The 19300-nt window shown below is 39.6% G+C and overlaps 1 protein-coding gene across 2 annotated transcripts in view; it reads left to right on the forward strand.

Annotated features, from left to right (window-relative positions):
• ADGRD1 (adhesion G protein-coupled receptor D1) overlaps positions 1-19300 on the forward strand; it is a 430427-nt gene that overhangs the window by 367876 nt on the left and 43251 nt on the right. For both annotated transcript variants that reach the window (XM_072144407.1, XM_072144408.1), the window contains one exon: positions 8058-8149. In XM_072144407.1, coding sequence (XP_072000508.1) covers positions 8058-8149 — 92 coding nt within the window. The remainder of the gene's footprint in view (positions 1-8057; positions 8150-19300) is intronic.

A 19300-nucleotide genomic window follows, 5' to 3' on the forward strand; every position in this document is an offset into this window, starting at 1 on the left:
GTGTAATAGGAGGGAGAGCATGTCAGCAGGTAAAGCACAGACACTAGCAATGCTTTACTATATATTACACACAGATATGAGCAGGGGGGGAGGGGATGGGAAACAGTGGTGACATCACTGCCTCTGACCGTGTGACTAGCCTCATTTACATAATAAAGAATAGATGATTTTAGAATGATTAATGTATGAAATGACTAGATAAAGGCTGGAATGGAATCCTTGGGAGCTGCTTCAACACGTAGTGGTGACAGGACTAATGACCTGATGACAGGTGTCCTTTAAGTTCATTATTTTAAACTACGCAACTAGGCAAGGATCCCAAAATTCTTGCACTTCAGTATAGTGCCAAAAATTCAGGACGTTTTACTGCATTATGGTTAAATGTTTAGGTTGAGTAGTCAGTAGCTACATATAAAGGGGCTACATAAAAGAAAATGTATGGTTAAGTGTCCACACCATATTTATACAGCCCAGAAACCTGTATTTTGCAATCACCTTTTTCTAATCCCCTTATTTTATTAATACTAAACCTTCCCTACATGTATTTATATGAATAAATGACATTTTAGAGATTTTCTGTAATATGTAATGCTTTATGGTCCTGGCTGTCAGATAACTGAGAAGACGTTACAAATGACCCACTAGAAGTGATGGAAATGTACTTTCTAATGTTTCTCTTAGAGATTTGAAGGGATTCATTGTAGTGGAGATTAAAATCACACATTAAGTATATTTTCTGCTAGAAAGAGTAAAAGGATTATACGTTTGTACTTGTTTTCTTTATATTTCTGGCAGCATTACTTCCTGGTATTCATTGAAATCCGACATACTTCTATTTCACCTCTGATTCAAAGCCAGTGAAGACAGTGAAAGCTGCTTTGTATCTCTGAGAATGGAGATGTTTTAAAGATATCTCTGGCTCTGATGGGAGTTCCTTTTCAAGGTTATCCTGGCTGCAAGTGACATCAAATAACAAACCATGGAAGCTTTTCTTTACCCCACCAAGAGTTCTCTAATGATTTCCTTTCACTTATTCAGTATTCAGGGAAATCTGTTTATTTAAAACACTTCTGAATTTAGTCCAATTCAGCAGCTGTTACTATCCACAAATTCTACACATATTTGTCCTTTATATTATTGTATAGTATAGGCCATTTGCTATAAGAAAATACATGCAGTCCCCGGGTTACATACAAGATAGGGTCCGGAGGTTTGTTCTTAAGTTGAATTTGTATGTAAGTCGAAACTGTATATTTTATAGTTGAAGTTCTAGACAAATTTTTTTCCTTTGTCCTACTGACAATTGGAGTTTCAAAATTTTTGACCAAGGATTATCAATAAAGCTTCATTACAGACACCTTACAGCTGATCATTTCAGTCTGGGACTATAGTAAAGCATCCAGAGAGCTTCACCAGAGGTCACAGTGGGCAGAGGGGTCCGTCTGTAACTATGGGTTGTCTGTAAGTCGGGTGTCCTTAATTAGGGGACCGCCTGTATGCTGAAAATAGGTCAAACTTTTGAGGCTGACAAATAAGTGCGTAGATTACTACTATCATGACTTCCATAAAAGGCCTACATTTTGTATCAGAGCTTCAGAATTTGCAACTATAGGGGGGTTATACTTGTGCACAAGACTTTCCCGCCTATTACACCACACACCAGTTTCTGATGCAGGCTGTAGCCCAGTTTTATACCCTGGTTTCAAAGTGATTCAGATACTGGTCATGTGGCAGATATTCTAAGAGGCTGGAGGATGGTTAAAAGGGTGTGGGGGGAGGGGCAGGACATTAGGTAATTTACCAATAGACATCTATTAAAAGCCTCCGATCTTTTTTATCATCAGCCAGGTAAAAGGCCAACCCCTTTAACATCAAACTGTTGTAATTATGTAGGATAGGATATACAGCTGACATATCTACTAGTATACAGGCAATTATCAATTAGTTTAATAGCTTTAAGACTTTCTGAAATTGTAACTTTTAGAAAACGTCAAACTTTTCAGGGAATGGAGCATATCCTGGTTCTATCCGTCTTATAACAAAGGCTCATCTTACTATTCGTTGCATAGTCATGTAACCTTTGTTAAGGTATATTGCTCAATCTAGGGCTATTTTATTGGACTTTAAGAAAATGGGTAATAAGTTTATGATGAGGCTGGTTACTTAACGTCCTGACAGCAGCATTCTGCAATGATGTGATAAAGATTTATTCAATATGATGAAAGAACATTTAGCGCCTAATGCTTGGTTGGACAAGAGTGTTTTGAAAATACATAATTCTGGATGTTGTACCTCCAGAGAATGATTCTCAAAGAGATGCAATTTGTTTCTACAAACTGAGATGAAACTTTCACTAAATATGTTTAGTTTGTTGCTTTATTATTCTCAGGTTCTGTGTTCTGTGGGGAATGATGTTGCATAAAGACTTGTGTTACAATAGAATTTAAAGAATGTCCTAATTATGGATGACATAAAGCTTTAATAATTTTACAAGTTGACTTTATAAATATTTTATTATGAATATTTATATTTCACATAAACTCCTCAATAATCATTATAAAGTGTTTCAATTAATTCATTTATTAATGTTTACCTCTGCAAAAATTAATATTTTTTCGATCATTGCAATACAGGCAGTCCCTGGGTTACATACAAGATAGGGTCTGTAGGTTTGTTCTTAAGTTGAGTTTGTATGTAAGTCAGAACTGTATATTTTATCATTGTAATCCCAGCCAGAACTTTTTTGGTCTCTGTGACAATTGGATTTTAAAAATGTTGGGTTGTCATAAGAATCAATATTAACACTAAAGCTTCATTTCAGACAAATTTGATAACTGTTACAGCTGATGATTGTAGCCTAGGATCTAAAGTACAATAAATTACCAATATCCAGAGGTCTGTTTGTAACTAAGGGTCGTATGTAAGTAGGGAACCGCCTGTATATACATATGTGTTTCTCTTTAACTTTTCTCTTGTCTCAATTATCCACAAAGGTGTCTCATAAAAGTCCAGATAATCCACCATTTGCACCACATCAATGAGTTTTAGACAACTTTAGAAACTTTTGCAACCATTACTTGCTTAAGTTGCTTTCTGTTCAATAATGTAAGATATCAACTACACCAGAGTTATCTTCTAGCATCAGAAATGTTGTTAAATGTGGTGTAGTTGTAAAGAATCTACAGGCAGATTTCCTGATTATTAACTATTAAAGCTGCTGGAAAGATCCCAGCAGCATGGTTTGAACACTATGACCTACATTTATTATGTCCTCTTCGCCAAAAAAATGGGTGGAGATGGCAAACATCAAGTCCCATTTATACCATTTTTCAGGCTACTCTGCCCCACAATCCACATTGCGTGTGGGACAAGCGGGGCGTGAATGCCTGGCCCACCGTTTGTACTATATTATTTTATTTTTATGCTAATTAAACCAAAGTGCTTTTGGAAGGGGGGTTCTGGCTATTACACCCTCCAAAGTACTTCTCCCCCTCCTACCTGCTCATTCTGCTGGAAATCCTATCCAGTAGTGAGTGGAGGAGCAGTGAGGGAGCAGGGAGGAGGGTGAGAAGTGATCCAGGGGAGCATGTAACAGCCAATTACCCCCACAGAACACAATAAACATTTTCTGAGAAAACTATAGGAGCACAGCCTAATTCACATAGTATTCAAACCACCTTGCTGGAATCTACCCAGCGGTGTTTATAGTTAAAGGGAACCTGTCACCTGATTCACTAATAAGAGTAATAACAAGTTCCCATAACACTATATTAGCTTGTACCCACACAAAAAATTAATAGTTCCTGTTCCAGAAAATAAAGTTTTTAAGCCCACTCATGCAAGGCAATGTGTCTCTCACCTCACGTTACACCTCACGTCCCTCCTCCACCTCTTTTAGACTGATGAGTGATCCTCTGCTCTGCACTGCAGGAGGGAGGGACAAAGAGCAGACATGAGGTGAGAGACACACTGCCTTACCTTGAGACATCTTTACTTCTTCTTGCAGAGTGCCAGGTAGGCTTACAAATTTTCTGTGGATAAGAACTAAGCATTTTTAGAGATTCAGATGGATCTGCTGAGATCTGAACCCTGATCCTAGGAGTTCTTATCAAACAGCTAGAACTCATCCAAGTTCCTGGGTCCGATCCAAGGTGAGATGTTCTCTAAAGCCACCGAGGGTGCGTAAAACTTCTAATAATATAATTCCCCCTTATACCCATTGTCTTTGCCTGGGGGAAACTGCAGGAAGAATCTTCAAGTGTCGACTAACCTCTTTCCCTAATTAATCCAGCACAAGGTAACTGACTCACAAAATGCTTATACTTGTAGTGCTCTGTTTGTACTTGTACTCTGTTAACTGTAAATATGTCTATTGTATATATTGTTTTGTCTAGTGTTGGTTTAAGGCAATTAAATATAAAATTTAACCTGTGTGGTTATTTTGTCCCGATCCACAAATCCCCACATCTGTGTTTCAGTCAATGGCGGATCCTCATATAGGTGGTATGGGCGACTGCCCTGGGCCTTTGGCTCACAAGGGGCCCATTACCACCTAAACTATCATAGTGTGTGTCCGGCCGCAACCACCTTTGCAAATGTCAGTGACGCTTATGATACAGCAGCACCGTTGATGCCTCATGCAGGGTCCAGTCTTTGTGTATGTGAGGAAGCTTCTGACAGTCTCTGTGCAGGCAGGAAAGAGTTAATACTGCTGCAGCACATTGTTCAAAGGTTCCTCTTTGTGGACCTGTGAAATGACCCCTGACCCTGGGCTGTCATTAATGACCCTTCCTGTGCACACCTCCTCTGCTGAGCTGCTGCTGACCAGGGCTCTTCATTCTTCACAGAACTTTATAAGGTAATGCATCTCTGTGGGTCACAGGGGGAAGGGGTCAGGAACATGTTAACCTGAACTGATGAGTTAATCTGGTAGTCGATATGGAGGGGGGATGCGCTGTCTTATAGTGGATATAGGCAGCATATGCTGAATATAATCAAAGTGGGGAGAACAGTGTAAGTGGGGGCTGTATACAATAAATCTGGGGGAGCAGTATATAATGATATGGAGGAAACGGTGTATGGGGGCTGTATATAAGAAAATGGGGGTAAATTGTATATTGTGGCTAAATATAATAAAACTGGGTTGAATGGTATATAATGAAACAGGAGCTGTATATAATGAATTTGGGGGAACTGCATATAGGAGCTGTATATAATGAAATTGGGAGAGCTGTGTATGGGAGGGCTCTATATAATGAACCCGGGGGAGCTGTATATAACGAAAAGGATCTGTACATAAATAATTGGAGGGTTGTATAAAAATATAAAAGGCTATATATAAATTTATTGGGGGGCAATATTCATTAGTCAGGGTGGCACTGTAAATAAAATCATTAGTGGGTGCTATAAATTAGGAGGGTCCAGTAATTAAATAAATAATAATAGTGTGGGCTATAATAACTAGAGGGCACAAACACATACCGTATATACTCGAGTATAAGCCGACCCGAGTATAAGCCGAAACCCCTAATTTCAACACAAAAAACTGGGAAAACCTATTGACTCGAGTATAAGCCGAGGGTGGGAATTGCATTGGTTACAGCCTCCCAGTATATAGTCTGCCAGCCCCTGTAGTATACAGCCTGCTCAGCCCTTGTAGCATACAGCCTGCCCAGCCCCTGCAGCATACAGTCTGCCCAGCCCCTGTAGTAGGAAAAAAAAATAACACTGTACTCATTTTTCCGACGTCCCCCATAGGTCCTCTTCTGTCTCAGACTGTCTCAGACAGAAGAGGACCTACAGGTGATGTCAGAAAGGTGAGTTTTAACTTTATTTTTTAGTTGACTCAAGTATAAGCCGAATTAGGGTTTTTGAGCACAAATTTTGTGTTGAAAAACTAGGCTTATACTCGAGTATATAAGGTATGTGATTTGTAAGTAGCAATGTGTGTTATACTGTTGGCCCCTTTCACACTCAAGTTTTGCACACGTGAGTGCACGCTTTGCACTGTGCATGCTTTTGACATTCTAAATACGTATTGCTCTCTCTCCTATTGTTTTCAATGGGGTTATTCTTATTTGCATTTTTTTCATGTGGGTGCATGGGTTTTTCATACCCCATTCAAGTCAATGGAGGTGCAAAAAACATTGCACTTGCCAACATTGCAAGTGTAATGCAAGTGCAATGCATTTTAAATGGATGGGTTGATAGGTGATGTGAAAAAGTGCAGAAAGTGGCATGTGGGTACCAATTAAAGAATCATGTGATTTGAAACATCAAAAACACGCACGTGAAAAAACGCAAAAGGCACAGTTTTGCACACATTGCGCTCTGACATCAACTGCAACACAAGTGTGAAAGGGTCCTTAGTCATATTTTCCAATGTTACAAAAATAAAATCACATGTTATTACTTACACATATGTGTTTGGTGGTGAGTTTTGGCCAATGTGCTTGCACAAGGTTCAAAACACAATGCAAATGCATTATAATAGAGGGTTATTATATGATCATTTATTCAGGGGGAATATAATTTATATTACAATACAATTGGAGGGCTGCAATATGGATGTTTTACTTATGGGGACAGTCAGTATGGACAGTTGTGTTGTAAGGCATATATTTTGTGCAGTTGATATCCAGTTGACATTATACTTTGCCAACAACTTTGGCAATTTTAGTGGTGCAATGTGAAGATGTTAAGGAATCTGAGAGAACATTAAGCAGCAGAAGTCAAAGCCAGGAGAAGTCAAAGGGGCACATTTACTATGGACAGTTCAGTGTGTATTATGTGCAGTTACCTGCGTAGTGTGCAGGGGATGCCAGATTCATGATATCTGGCGGACGTTCTGCACAAATCTGGCGCCCGCTGCAAAGAGTGCACCACTTTTTCGTGGTGCACCTTTACCATGGGAAGTGCAACACAATTCTGTCGGACTCATGTGCAACACAAATGTGGCGCGGACATTTCTTAAATACCTGTGCAAGCAGTTTTGACCTAAAAGAATGTCCAAAGTCCGACAGAAAACTGTCTCAAAGCCCTTAGCCCTCTTCCCCAGTGAGTTATTTGTTATGATGTCACTGAGTGTCACTGTAAAGCATCAGTGAGCCAGGTTTGCCTTCTGACAGCAAGGTGTGGAGATGTTATCAATTGTTGGCAATGATGTCAGATTATTGGATCACAATGTGTGGGCTTTTAAAAAAGAACTTGCCTGTATTTTAAATTAAAACTGAATATAGGCTGTATCTATGTCTGTAAAACTGAAAACCGACTGGGGCCCACAAGCTTTATACTGCCCAGGGCCCACGACTTCATTAATGCGCCACTGATCTCGGTTATATCCATTCTACCCTGGGGTGGACTCCTGAACCAGTATAATCCTGGCACGGATTGGGCTTATATCAAACGAGCAGTTGGTGGCAGTCTACTGTGGGGGTCTGTATCACTGAGGCTAGTGAAAGGGGATTTTCAGCTGTTGTAAGTGAGTGTTGTGCCAAAAGAGAGGTTGTGTGGACAGCTCTAACTCACCTGTGTGTTCTGGCAGTCTCCATAAAAACTATAATTAATTGACCATGCATACCCTTCAGGGGTCTGAAATGTCACAGAGCCCTTCAGGCTCATTAGTATGAGGCTTTGGATAACAAATACACGATTACCACAATCATGGTGCCTGGATTTCTGAGTAAGTCTCCCTGGTTTATTATGATGGATTTTGATGATAGGTTTTATTTAATAATCAGGAAATCTGACTATAGATTTTTTTTAACACTGCACTTCTCACATTGTCATATTGTTTGTAGTCACTTTTATATATATGGTACACAACTTTTGGGGAATATTTGAAGATATTAGTGAAAAGGGGACATGTAAGTTATAATTAATGATAAGGACTGCTTTGGCCAGAGCCAACAAAAATAAAAAGTTCAGTTAAAAGAGTTCTCAGTATTATGTCTGTTTTCTATATTATTTTAATTGATGTTTTATGCATAGATCATGCTTTAGAATTTGAAAATACTATTTCTTATTGAGCACTAATAATTTTTATTTTATTTAAATAGGTCAATATTGGTATCCTCATTGCAGTTACCAGAATCATATCCAGAATCAGTGCCGATAACTACAAAGTCCATAGAGATGCCAATGCTTTCAAGTAAGTGCTTTCCTAAGATGGTAGCAAATGGGTTATGTTCTGGAAGTATGATACTAGTCCTGGGGTTCATAAGCTGAACAAAATTTCTGAAAAAACTTACCTAAAAAGTTACCTCTAGAATTCTCTAATCTAAAAAAATTGTCTGGCTTTGTTTTTTATCCTTGGTTTACTAAGTCAGAATTTAAAATATGCGCCTATTCAAGTCTCAAACACTTACTGCTGTAAAAGCTTGACAACCACTCATTTGGAAAGGAATTGCAATTGACCTTGAGCAGCCTTTATACAAAGATTAGTGAAATGTTCTAACAGGATAGAAATTCAATGAGAATTTGAGCGATTAGTGTGCATGTATGAAGCTTGGGATTTTCTATGTTGGTATTTTGGTGTTTTTTATTGGCGCCATTTAAAGTTAATTTTAATGTAGTGGCAAACTGTGAATAATTGGAAATATAATAACACGTTTACTTGATTCTTTACAGTCAGTTTGATCTGCAGTCAAAAATACTAGATGTGTAGCTATTCATAACAATTCATGACAATTTACTAGATTAGGATACTTCTAATACCAATGTATAGTTTAATGCTTAAAAATAATATTGACTTTGTTTTTCTTTTTTTATTGTTCACTTCTGTAGTTCAGAGATTTCTGCATGTTTTCAATTCTTAAAACCTATGTATAGTTTTATGGTTTTTTTTAATAAAACTATAATTCTTACTATCTGTTGGTCAGTATATCTCAATACTTTAGTTGTATATTGCTTCAACCGAAACTTTAAACCCTTTAAGAGGTGAAGAAGATAACCCCCTCCCTCTGACTAACAGCTCACTAAGATCCATGTTATTCCTGATCTATGAGCTGCTGTCAGATATAATACAGTGGAAACCTACCATATTTGACAAAGGCTAAGCTCCTGAGTTCATTCCAAGACATGTTTTATGCATGTGCTTTTTTCACATATCACTGTATCTCAACAAAATGTTATCTATTATTTTGAACATGAAAGAAAGGAACAGTGGATCCATTTTTACCCGATAAGACTTGCTGGGTCTAGATTGAGATACAAACGACCTTCTCTGAATCCTTTGTCTTACTCAGAATAATGATGAGTGAATGGGTTATCTCAAATACCAGCTTTTGCTGCAGCAGAGTAGCTTTCAATCAAAGTCCTCTCCATAAGCCAATATCATGTACACATACAGTATGTGGGTGATGCTGTAATATAGTCCCTGCCTCAACAAACCTGTAGAGTACATAAGGTTCTGGGAGTGAGTTAATAAATTATTTTTTTTAAATTAAAAAAATGTAATTAAAATATCTATTCAAAATCAACAGAAGACTAAAAACCGATCCTGCATTGCACCATCTTCACAGTGTTTTGAGGTCCATAGCCTTTGATATAATGTCATCACAGGGAAAAGTGTGGAACATTTTTGTGATTTTTTTTTTATGTTATCCGCTGAATTCAATTCTGTAAATAAGAAGAATACCAACCTCTGCTTTTATGGTTTATTATTTTCATAAAAATATAAAATATACTGATATGCAGGGTATTATTTTTCAAGTAAAGTGTTATGCACTGTTCTTTTTCCTATAGAACTGTCATCTGGAATAGATTTGGGAGGGGATGCCACTATAATTGAATCCTTGTAGGTAGCCTCTGAACGCTATCACTTGACCTTTACCTTCTAGCTCTATCAAGAAATATCTCATTCAGTCATAGCTTTATTTAGTTTGTGGATAAAAAGCTAAATTTGTTAAATCCAAGCGAGTAACTGATGTGACAGCAAACAATGACACGGAACACTATAAAAACGGAAGAAGTGGGGAGGATACTAATGTCATATACCAGAGAGATATTCCTTCTATAGTGTTCTTTGAATAATTCTGGGAAATATTTTTTTCCTTTCTAAGCAGCTCATCTTTTAGTTCATCATGAGAGCAGCTACATGAATTGTCCATGTGGAATTCAGTATAATGTAGCATATGCTCCCATTATTGTATACATAAATGAATTTTCTATGAATCATTCTGCTATACTATTACAACTATTTTTCTAATGTTTTATTGTGTGTTATTTGTGTTGACACCTTCACCACATTTAGAATGACGGGGATAAGGCTCATTCTTAGGATAAAACACTGTATTCCCAGTTACCATTGTTCACTGTAGTTTTATAAGTGGATTTTATATGATATTATAGTACATATTAGAAATAGATTTTGATGTAGAAGGAGGTTTGCAAACTTTTTAGATGGACACCTTACATCGGAAAACTCGAAACTTCATCTATTATATTAAATATGATACAACGTGGTGGGTTTTTATTTGTGTTTTTAACTAAAAATGATCACATTGAATAAAATTACATAAAACCTTTCATTCATTTTGCCGTCAGTGTTGAGGTTCTTTTAACAGTATGTGACTAAACTATGGTTAGAGTGATCCTAGACACATACATGACCGGGATTCAGTCCTTACCATATTTATTAGCTCTATCAACAATACATTTTTCAGTGAAATATGAAGATAAGACTTCTCAGACAGCTTAACTGGAATGGTTATTTACCCAGGTTTGAAGCGGATAATTTGCTGGTTCTAAAGAGGCCACGGGTAAACAAAATTTTGCAAACAAAATAAGTCACTCGCTTGGCTGTTCCATACCTTTATCCACAGCTTAGCACCACATAAGAAATCCCTAATAGAGAGCTCAACCCAGTGGATCTCGCAGCAAAAAAAGACTGTATAATTTTAAGACTTGTATTCCAAAACAGTCTAAAAACAGGGTTTGCCTTGGACACAGTAGTAGCCATTTGCCACTTTGGCCTCTGAGCAGATTTTCTCACAATATGGTCAGTGCTCCTTACACACCTTGGTATATAGTACTGACAATATAAGCAGTCTCAGACACTCTCAAGCATATGGGGCTCATGGTGTCTCAAAAACTGTTTGTGGGAGTCAAATGTATATCGGATTCTTGTTGAGCAGAGGCAGTGAGTAGTGATTGAGAATGAATTGGCAAATCTCAAGTAATTTTTGGTTTGTGTGGCCTTAAGTGAATGTTTGGCATTGATTAAATGGAACATTATAGTTTGTATAACAAACTCTTTCCAGGGAATCTCTGCTTTCCAGGGGTCTGCTCTATGTATCCTATATTGTAGTTTCCACTGGGCCAGTGTGATTGAGATAGGGAGCTAGGTTTGAGCAACCATTGTCATTCGCAAAATGTAAGTGTTGAACCACTGTGGCTAAAAACGATAAATTAAGTGCAGTAACATAGTATGTAACAAGAAGAAGTGAAGACAGTTTATTTGTATTTTGCTAATATTTGGTGTATTTTATAAGATATATCTTTACTTTTTAAAATTACCATATGTAGTCAAATGTGGGATTTATTGTCTCAGGGCTGCTCTTTGGATATGTAGCAGACCAGCGTCAAGTACTTGGCTGTATGACAACTGAATACATCAGGAGCTTTCCTGCTGTGCTCTGTCTTCAGTAGAAATCCCAAATTCCTTAAAGTAAGGCCCTATTAAGAGGCTAACTTGCCGATCATTGGGGTCTGAGTGATGATCAGACAGATCACAAGAATGGGGTGTTCGATAAGGTCCAAGGTACCTTGGTCGGACCCCTCGTCACTCTCTCAGATGAGCAGAGCAGCTGGCTGCGCATATCAGTCCTGCTCCAATCATCTCTATTGAACTGAAGAAGAATCTGTATTGGCTCCATAGAGATAAACGGGGCAGCCTGGACATGTGCTCCGCTCATCTCGGAGTGACAAGGGGTCCGACGGAGGTACCTCAGACCGCATTGAAGCCCCCTTTCTCATCATCTGTGTGGCTCTCCGCTGCCTTGGACTCATCTTTGACTCTGCCTTATTCTTTAAAGGGGTTGTCCGAGTTCTGAAAAAAAACTCAGGGAGGCCGGGAGGGCGCTGCTTAAAAAAATAAAGTCCTACTTACCTTCCGGTGCCCTCCAGTATCCTCCAGTATCTGGACTCAGCTTCCGGCCGGACCCGACAACCTTCCGGGCCCCATACACAATGCTGTGTATAGGGACGGATAGGAGTGCCCGGCCACGGCCGGCCGGAAGCTGGATACCGGAGGGCACCGGAAAGGTAAGTAGGACTTTATTTTTTTTAAGCAGCGCCCTCCCGGCCTCCCTGAGTTTTTTTTTCAGAACTCGGACAACCCCTTTAAGCCTCACATACAGGCCCTTACTACAACTTTCCACCTCCATCTCAAGAACATCTCTTGCATCTGACTCTTCCTCAATCCAGAGACTACAAAATTGGTAAACCATGCCCTCATCATCTTGGACTACTGCAACATTCTTCTCTGTGGTCTCCAAGCTAACTTTCTAAATACCATCCAATCCATCCTTAACTCTGTTGCCCAGCTAATCCATTTGTCCTGCTTCTCCTTTGCTTCTCCCTGCCAGTCTCTTCACTGGTTACCCAAATCAATTTAAAATACTGACCATGTCTTACAAAGCCATAGACAACATGTCCCCTCCATATATCTCTGAACTCATCAGCCAAGACCACCCCACATGTAATCTTTGTTCCTCACAGGACCTTCAGCTTCACCCTATTACCATCCACCCTCCTCACAACCATCTCCTGAACTTCTCCCGTGCATCTCCCATACTCTGGAACTCTCTACCAAAATGTGTCAGACTGTTCCCCACTTTCCAAACGTTCAAATGTAATCTGAAAACCCACCAGTTCAGGGTCAACCATAACACACAATAACTGCACTGCTCTGCTCCCTCACCTCGTGTCTCCATCCACCATACATATAGATCTTGAACCACTTGTCCTTGTCTCCTGATCACTGTAGTTTTGTATTTTGTACTTGCAATTGTTGTTACTGTCTTAATGTAATATATGTGAACCCCTTGCTGATTATCCAGCCCCATGGAATTAATTGCGCTCTACTAATAAATAATGATATTATTAATATGTGATCAAAAACCTTAAAAAATTAAGAGGAAAACAATGGTCAAATGGTGACCTAATATCCTAAGTGAAGAGTAGATGTATCCATTTTCAATGAACATAGTAAAATCTTTAGCCAATACTACTGCCTGTGTCGGCTCGATGACAAACCTGGTTCAAGCTGACATACATTCCGATTTGGAAAGATCATTTAGCCCCACTGGTTCTTCTTACCTACCAATGTCTATATTTAGCATCTAAGAGTTTCATTTTAGCACCAGTGTGAACAGAATCTGTTATTTTAAATTACAGAATAGCAAGTCAGTAATGGTTATATACATGGCTTCTGGATGTCAGTTTACTTTTATATGCATGTTCTGCTTTACATTACCCAGACACATTTTTATCTCCATCAGAAATGTACTAGAATATGTAATTACTGTTCGTATATCCATTTAATCCTTTATATAAATTGGACTCAGACAAGCAGTAAATTAAGCTAAAAATTTAAACATTGTATGGTAATTAATGAGTGTTATGGTCATTAATTTCTACTAGTCAGGACTCTACAATATTCTATTAAACTGTGTGCACAATCCCATAAGACATGTGGACATACTTACCCTCCCTTTTCGGTGCATATCATCATAATTACTTTGCTTTGTGTATAATAAAAATCAGAGTGTTTAATTGTAGAATGTAGTCATTTTGCATTTTATAGTGGAATATGTATATATAGCAGGTTTGCACAAGCTTTATTGGTCAAAGGGCCACAATGTAATACCCCTCAACTGCAAGGGGTGCACTAGTAACCAGCACCCTTAATGCACCAACAACCACAATACAGCATAAAATTGCACCCCAGAAAGCAAATACCACAGCACAGCACTAAATACCGACCTAGATGTACATTTATAGTCCACAGAAATATTTACAGCAATATCATCAAATTCCCTTTATTTTTATCCTGGAATAGTTACAAATCATGTCCACGCAAATGACTTTTTTAGTTAAAGTTCAACAGTGGCTTTAACATGAAGGTGTAGTGCTCAATCATCCAAAAAGTGTCTCCGTATACAAACATCAAAGATAGAAAAAAAAACGGTTTAAAGGCACTCCCCTGGGTCCAGGGGCCCATGGTCCACTTCGGTCTTAGGCCCCAGTCTGCACTGGGTCCAGACACCAGCTGCGTGAGGTAGTACACAAACAGCAGGAGAGAAATGAAGTGCATATTCTTTAGTCTACTGTATGTATAATTACTGTTGGGTATCTTCTAGTCCTGATTTATCATTTTAAGATATGAAAATCTGATATCTGATCTGGGGTCTGTAGTATGATTATTTTTATTACTAGTATCTTTTAATGTTGGTTACAGGCGAGGAATTTTACTTTAGCTTACATTTAATTTCCAGAACTCTATTGACTTGGAAAGTGGGTCAAATGACCTAACAACCCCGATCTTAGGCCTAGCCATCCCAAGTTTGGTATGGGGTGATAGAGGATGAGGTACTCAGTCATTTGCAGATGATTGCATCATTATAATCATTTTCTGGAAAGAAACATGAGTTTTCTTAACAATTTGCCTAGAAAATGTGTCTGACTGAGGGGGGGGGGGTCTCTCTTGTCGTCTTAGAGAATCTAAGTTTCTGAAGAGATTTTACATTTCCAAGTTTCTCTTAGAATAGCAAATTTAGTTACTGTCCTTTGTAATTTACTAGCACGAGTTGCTGGCCTATGGCCTTCTTAGGATAAGTAATTTGTGGGTGGTGTCCGCTTTTGTGTGAGTGCTGAGAGTGCTAGGGAATAGATTTTGTGTAAATACACAATTTTAAATAGTTGGGCAGGATTTATGTTATAAATTGGGAGACTCCCTAGTGTATGTATTCCCTGTGACTGAACTCGAGAGTGGGGGTTAGCCATGAGCTGTGGTATTTTGTGCTGCAGTAAAAACCTGTATCAGTGACATCCTCTGTCAGTGGAATGGGGCTGAGGAGGCACTGATTGTATGCCTTTCTGAATTGCTGCAGTGTGCACAGGGGCTTAGTTTTACAAGGCTATTTGGATTGATAAGCACCACACCCATTACTTTCCTGAAGCATTAGCACTGGTTCATCATCAGCTAACCCCATATGAGTGACATCTTCTTACACTGTTCACCTGCTCCCTGTCTTGTCCGGATCTATGAGTTCTGGCACAATCACTATGTTTAATCAATAAACATTGATCATGTGATGTAATTAGGCAGAATATTGAAATGTGTGCCTTGTGTTATATAGTAATATAGTCAACTCCCTTCCTACTGAATATTACACAAAGTTGACTGTTAAGTAGAACTTTATTTCACTAACTTGCTTCCTCTTTCTCTAACCTGTTCTGTCCCCAAAGGCTGCAGACTTGCTGATGAAACACCTTTATTTAACAAACCATTTACTGTGGAAACAGCTGGGAGACACAGCCAGCCTTCCCTGACATTAAAGGTTCTCATAATAGCTTCAATGTCTCCCTCCTGTGTTTTATTCGTAGAGTAGGAAGTGTTGGTGTTCTTGGCTAATCGAGTACAGGGATCAAAGGGAAGGTGAATATTACCCGAGGCTAGCTCTGGGAATGACACACAAATGTCGGTGTCATCACCGTCACAGGTGAAAAATATAATAAATAACTTTGCTTTATTATTTTAAGGTTCATCTACTGCACATTTCCCCTCTGCGTCTCCTATACACATCTGAAATGATGTGTGGCTTCTTTTACTGTTACTGTATTTCTACAGTCAATTACATGTACGCTAGTTTATAGGCAAAGTCAATCTAAAGGAAGTATATGATGTAAACAGTTTACTATATATCACTTGGTCCATTGGCTTCAGTTTCTGGCAAGTTTTATGATTTGGGCAACATCATTAAGCACTGTATATAAACTCGATAATGGCAGCTGTATAAAAGCCATAGGACACACTGTCTACAGTAACTTGTGCTATAGCTGAAAGAATTCACAGCTTGACCAAGTTCAAATCAAGGGTTGTCCAATAAATATTGTGTTTTATCACATAAAGCAGTGCATTAACATCCGTAAAAAAAAGGTGCCACTCTTTTCTTTCTACTTGGAGAGAATGTTGGTTATTTATTTAGTTCCATATGGAGTACTAGCGTGCTGCTATGGAAGAAAAGGGCCCTGCAGTGTCAGACTGGGGGAGGAAGGGCCAACCAGGATTCTTGGGGCCCACTTATTGCTTCATGTGAATATCACATATGAATTTGTAGGCTGTGCTGAAACAATGTGGCTCATTTACTAAGGGTTGCGTGCTGCACTTTTGTCGGACTGTGTCTTCGATGCTAGACCAGATTGCATAGATATTTAAGAAATGTCTGTGCTGCAATTATGTTGCACTTGACCCTTTTGTGGCGCAGCTGCCCTGGCTTCCATGCGACACAAATTAGGGGGAGTGCCGTCGGACGGTCTGACTGATTCGGACCGAGCGCCGTATTTAACTTTTCAAATTGTATTGCACATCCTATGTTAAAGGTGCACAACAGAAAAGATGGTGAACTCTGTCAGCACAGTGTGGGGATGTGACAGATACATGATTATTTTTGGTGCACGTTTTTAGTGAATCGCCGCACACAGATTTATAAACGGACAATGCACTTTTAGTGAACTTTAGTGACTTTGTAGGTAAATGTGCCCCAATGGGGGTAATTTACTAAGGGCCCGATTCGCTTTTCCCGACGTGTTATCCGAATATTTCCGATTTGCGCCGATTTTCCCTGAATTGCCCCGGGATTTTGGCGCACGCAATCGGATTGTGGCGCATCGCTGTCATGCATGCAATGGAAATCGGGGGCGTGGCCTAACGGAAACCCCACGGATTCGGAAAAGCCGCCGCATTTAAAAATAAAATGTGTCACGGGACTCGCGATTACCTTCACTCGGTCCGGCTTGGTGAAAATCAGTGCATTCAGGGAAACTTCAGCGCAGCAGCGCCACCTGGTGGACGTTGGAGGAACTGCCTTAGTGAATCCCAGCCGGACATGAATCCACTGCAGAGAACGCGCAGCTGGATCGCGAATGGACCGGGTAAGTAAATCTGCCCCAATGTGTTTGCATTGCATTTTGAAATGAATTGCAAACACATAGGGCAAAACGAATCATTACTAATGATGGTAAACATCCATGTGTTTTGGGTTGCATTTTTCTCCCATTGGGGCTTATTTACTAAGAGTCCCGTGGCAGCATTTTTGTTGGGTTTGCCAACTTTTTGGGGATGGCGTTGGGGATTGTGTCGCAATCACACTAGCTTTCACGCAACACAAATCGGAGGGGCGGGCCATTTGACGATCCGACGGATTCGGACTAAGCGCGGGATTTAACATTAAAATTTGTGTCGCAAGCCAAGCACTTACATACACCGGGAAGAAGAAGGTGAACTCTGGCGGACCTGAGCGGGGAGTGACACATGCAGGATATTGGGCACAGGATCTACATGGATCGTGGCAGATGTGCATTCCGGCGGACATTCTGGATTGCGGATCCCGACTCGTACAGATAAGTATATGTGCCCCATTGTATTTGCAATGCATTTTAAAAAGCAATGCAAGCACACAGGGGCTTATTTACTAAGGGTCTGCGCCCGCACTTTTGCCGTTTTTTCCGACATTCTCGGGTTTTTTGCTGCTGGGACAGGTATTTAACTGGATATTGTGTCGCACACAATGGGATTGTGGCGCGGTTGCGCAGGCTTTAAAGCAACAGAAATGGGGGGGGGGGGGTCCGTTGGATGATCCAACTGATACAAACTGAGCACGAGATTTAAATAGGTATTCCCATTTCGGCAAGTGGATGTTATTGTTTGTATTATAAAAAAAGTTGTTCAATTTTTCCAATATACTTTCTGTATCAATTCCAGATATCTGTTTGCTTTCATTCTATAGCAAACTTCTTTATTTACTTCCAGTGGACAGAAATCTGGAGGCTTGTTATATTTCACAGCTCTGATTACTGTCTGTGATATAACGAGCCGTGCACTTGTGTGACCATGGACAGATTTCTGTCCACTAGAAGTAAACAATGAAGCTTCCTATAGAATTACAGCAAGCAGAAATCTAGAAAACCGTGAGAAATTGATACAGAAAGTATATTGGAACATTGTATAACTTTTTATAATACAAACAATAACATTCACTTGCTGAAATGGGAATATCCCTTTAACTTTCAAATTGTGTCACAAGATCAAGCACTCACATACACCGGGAAGAAGAAGGTGAACTCTGTCAGAAGTGAGCGGGAAAGCAACACATGCAGGATATCGGGCGCACGATCTTAGTGAATTGCTGCACAGTGCATGATTGTTGGACAATGCACTTTGGTCAACTCCGTAGGACCGGGCAAGTAAATGTGCCCCACAGTGTTTACAGGATGTGATTGAATTGCGTTTTGAAACACATATCAAGTGCATCTGTAGAATCTCTTCCCCTGTGTGTTTAGACCTAGAAGCTTGCATCTGGTTAGTAACGACAGGTGGATTTTTTAACTCCTAACTTGCTACTTACTGAACACATGCTTTTAAGTCTAAACACATCTGCATTCAGACAGGAGTAATTCCAGATAAGCTTGAAATAAGTTTAAAATTGCAATTTAGTTATGAACATAGACTTAAAGCCCTACATTAGGTGAGACCTCTTATCAACTGAGAATGTAACTAGTATTTATTAGAGATGAGCGAACACTAAAATGCTCGGGTACTCGTTATTCGAGACGAACTTTTCCCGATGCTCGAGTGCTCGTCTCGAATAACGAACCCCATTGAAGTCAATGGGAGACTCGAGCATTTTTCAAGGGGACCAAGGCTCTGCACAGGGAAGCTTGGCCAAACACCTGGGAACCTCAGAAAAGGATGGAAACACCACGGAAATGGACAGGAAACAGCAGGGGCAGCATGCATGGATGCCTCTGAGGCTGCTTAATCGCACCATTATGCCGAAATTATGGGCAACAGCATGGCCATGACAGAGTGACAGAATGAAGCTAGATAGCATGTAAAACATCCAATAATTGACCCTGACACTATAGGGGACGGCATGCAGAGGCAGAGGCAGCGGCAGCAGGCTAGAGAGTGGCATGGCGACATACCCTAATTGGACTCAGGCTTCAAACCAATGGGTGTCAGAGAGGAACCAAAGGAGGTGAGCAAGAAGCGCTCAAATAATATCGGTACATGATA

The sequence above is a fragment of the Engystomops pustulosus genome, chromosome 1 (genome assembly GCF_040894005.1).
Source record: "Engystomops pustulosus chromosome 1, aEngPut4.maternal, whole genome shotgun sequence".
In the NCBI taxonomy this organism is placed as follows: domain Eukaryota; kingdom Metazoa; phylum Chordata; class Amphibia; order Anura; family Leptodactylidae; genus Engystomops; species Engystomops pustulosus.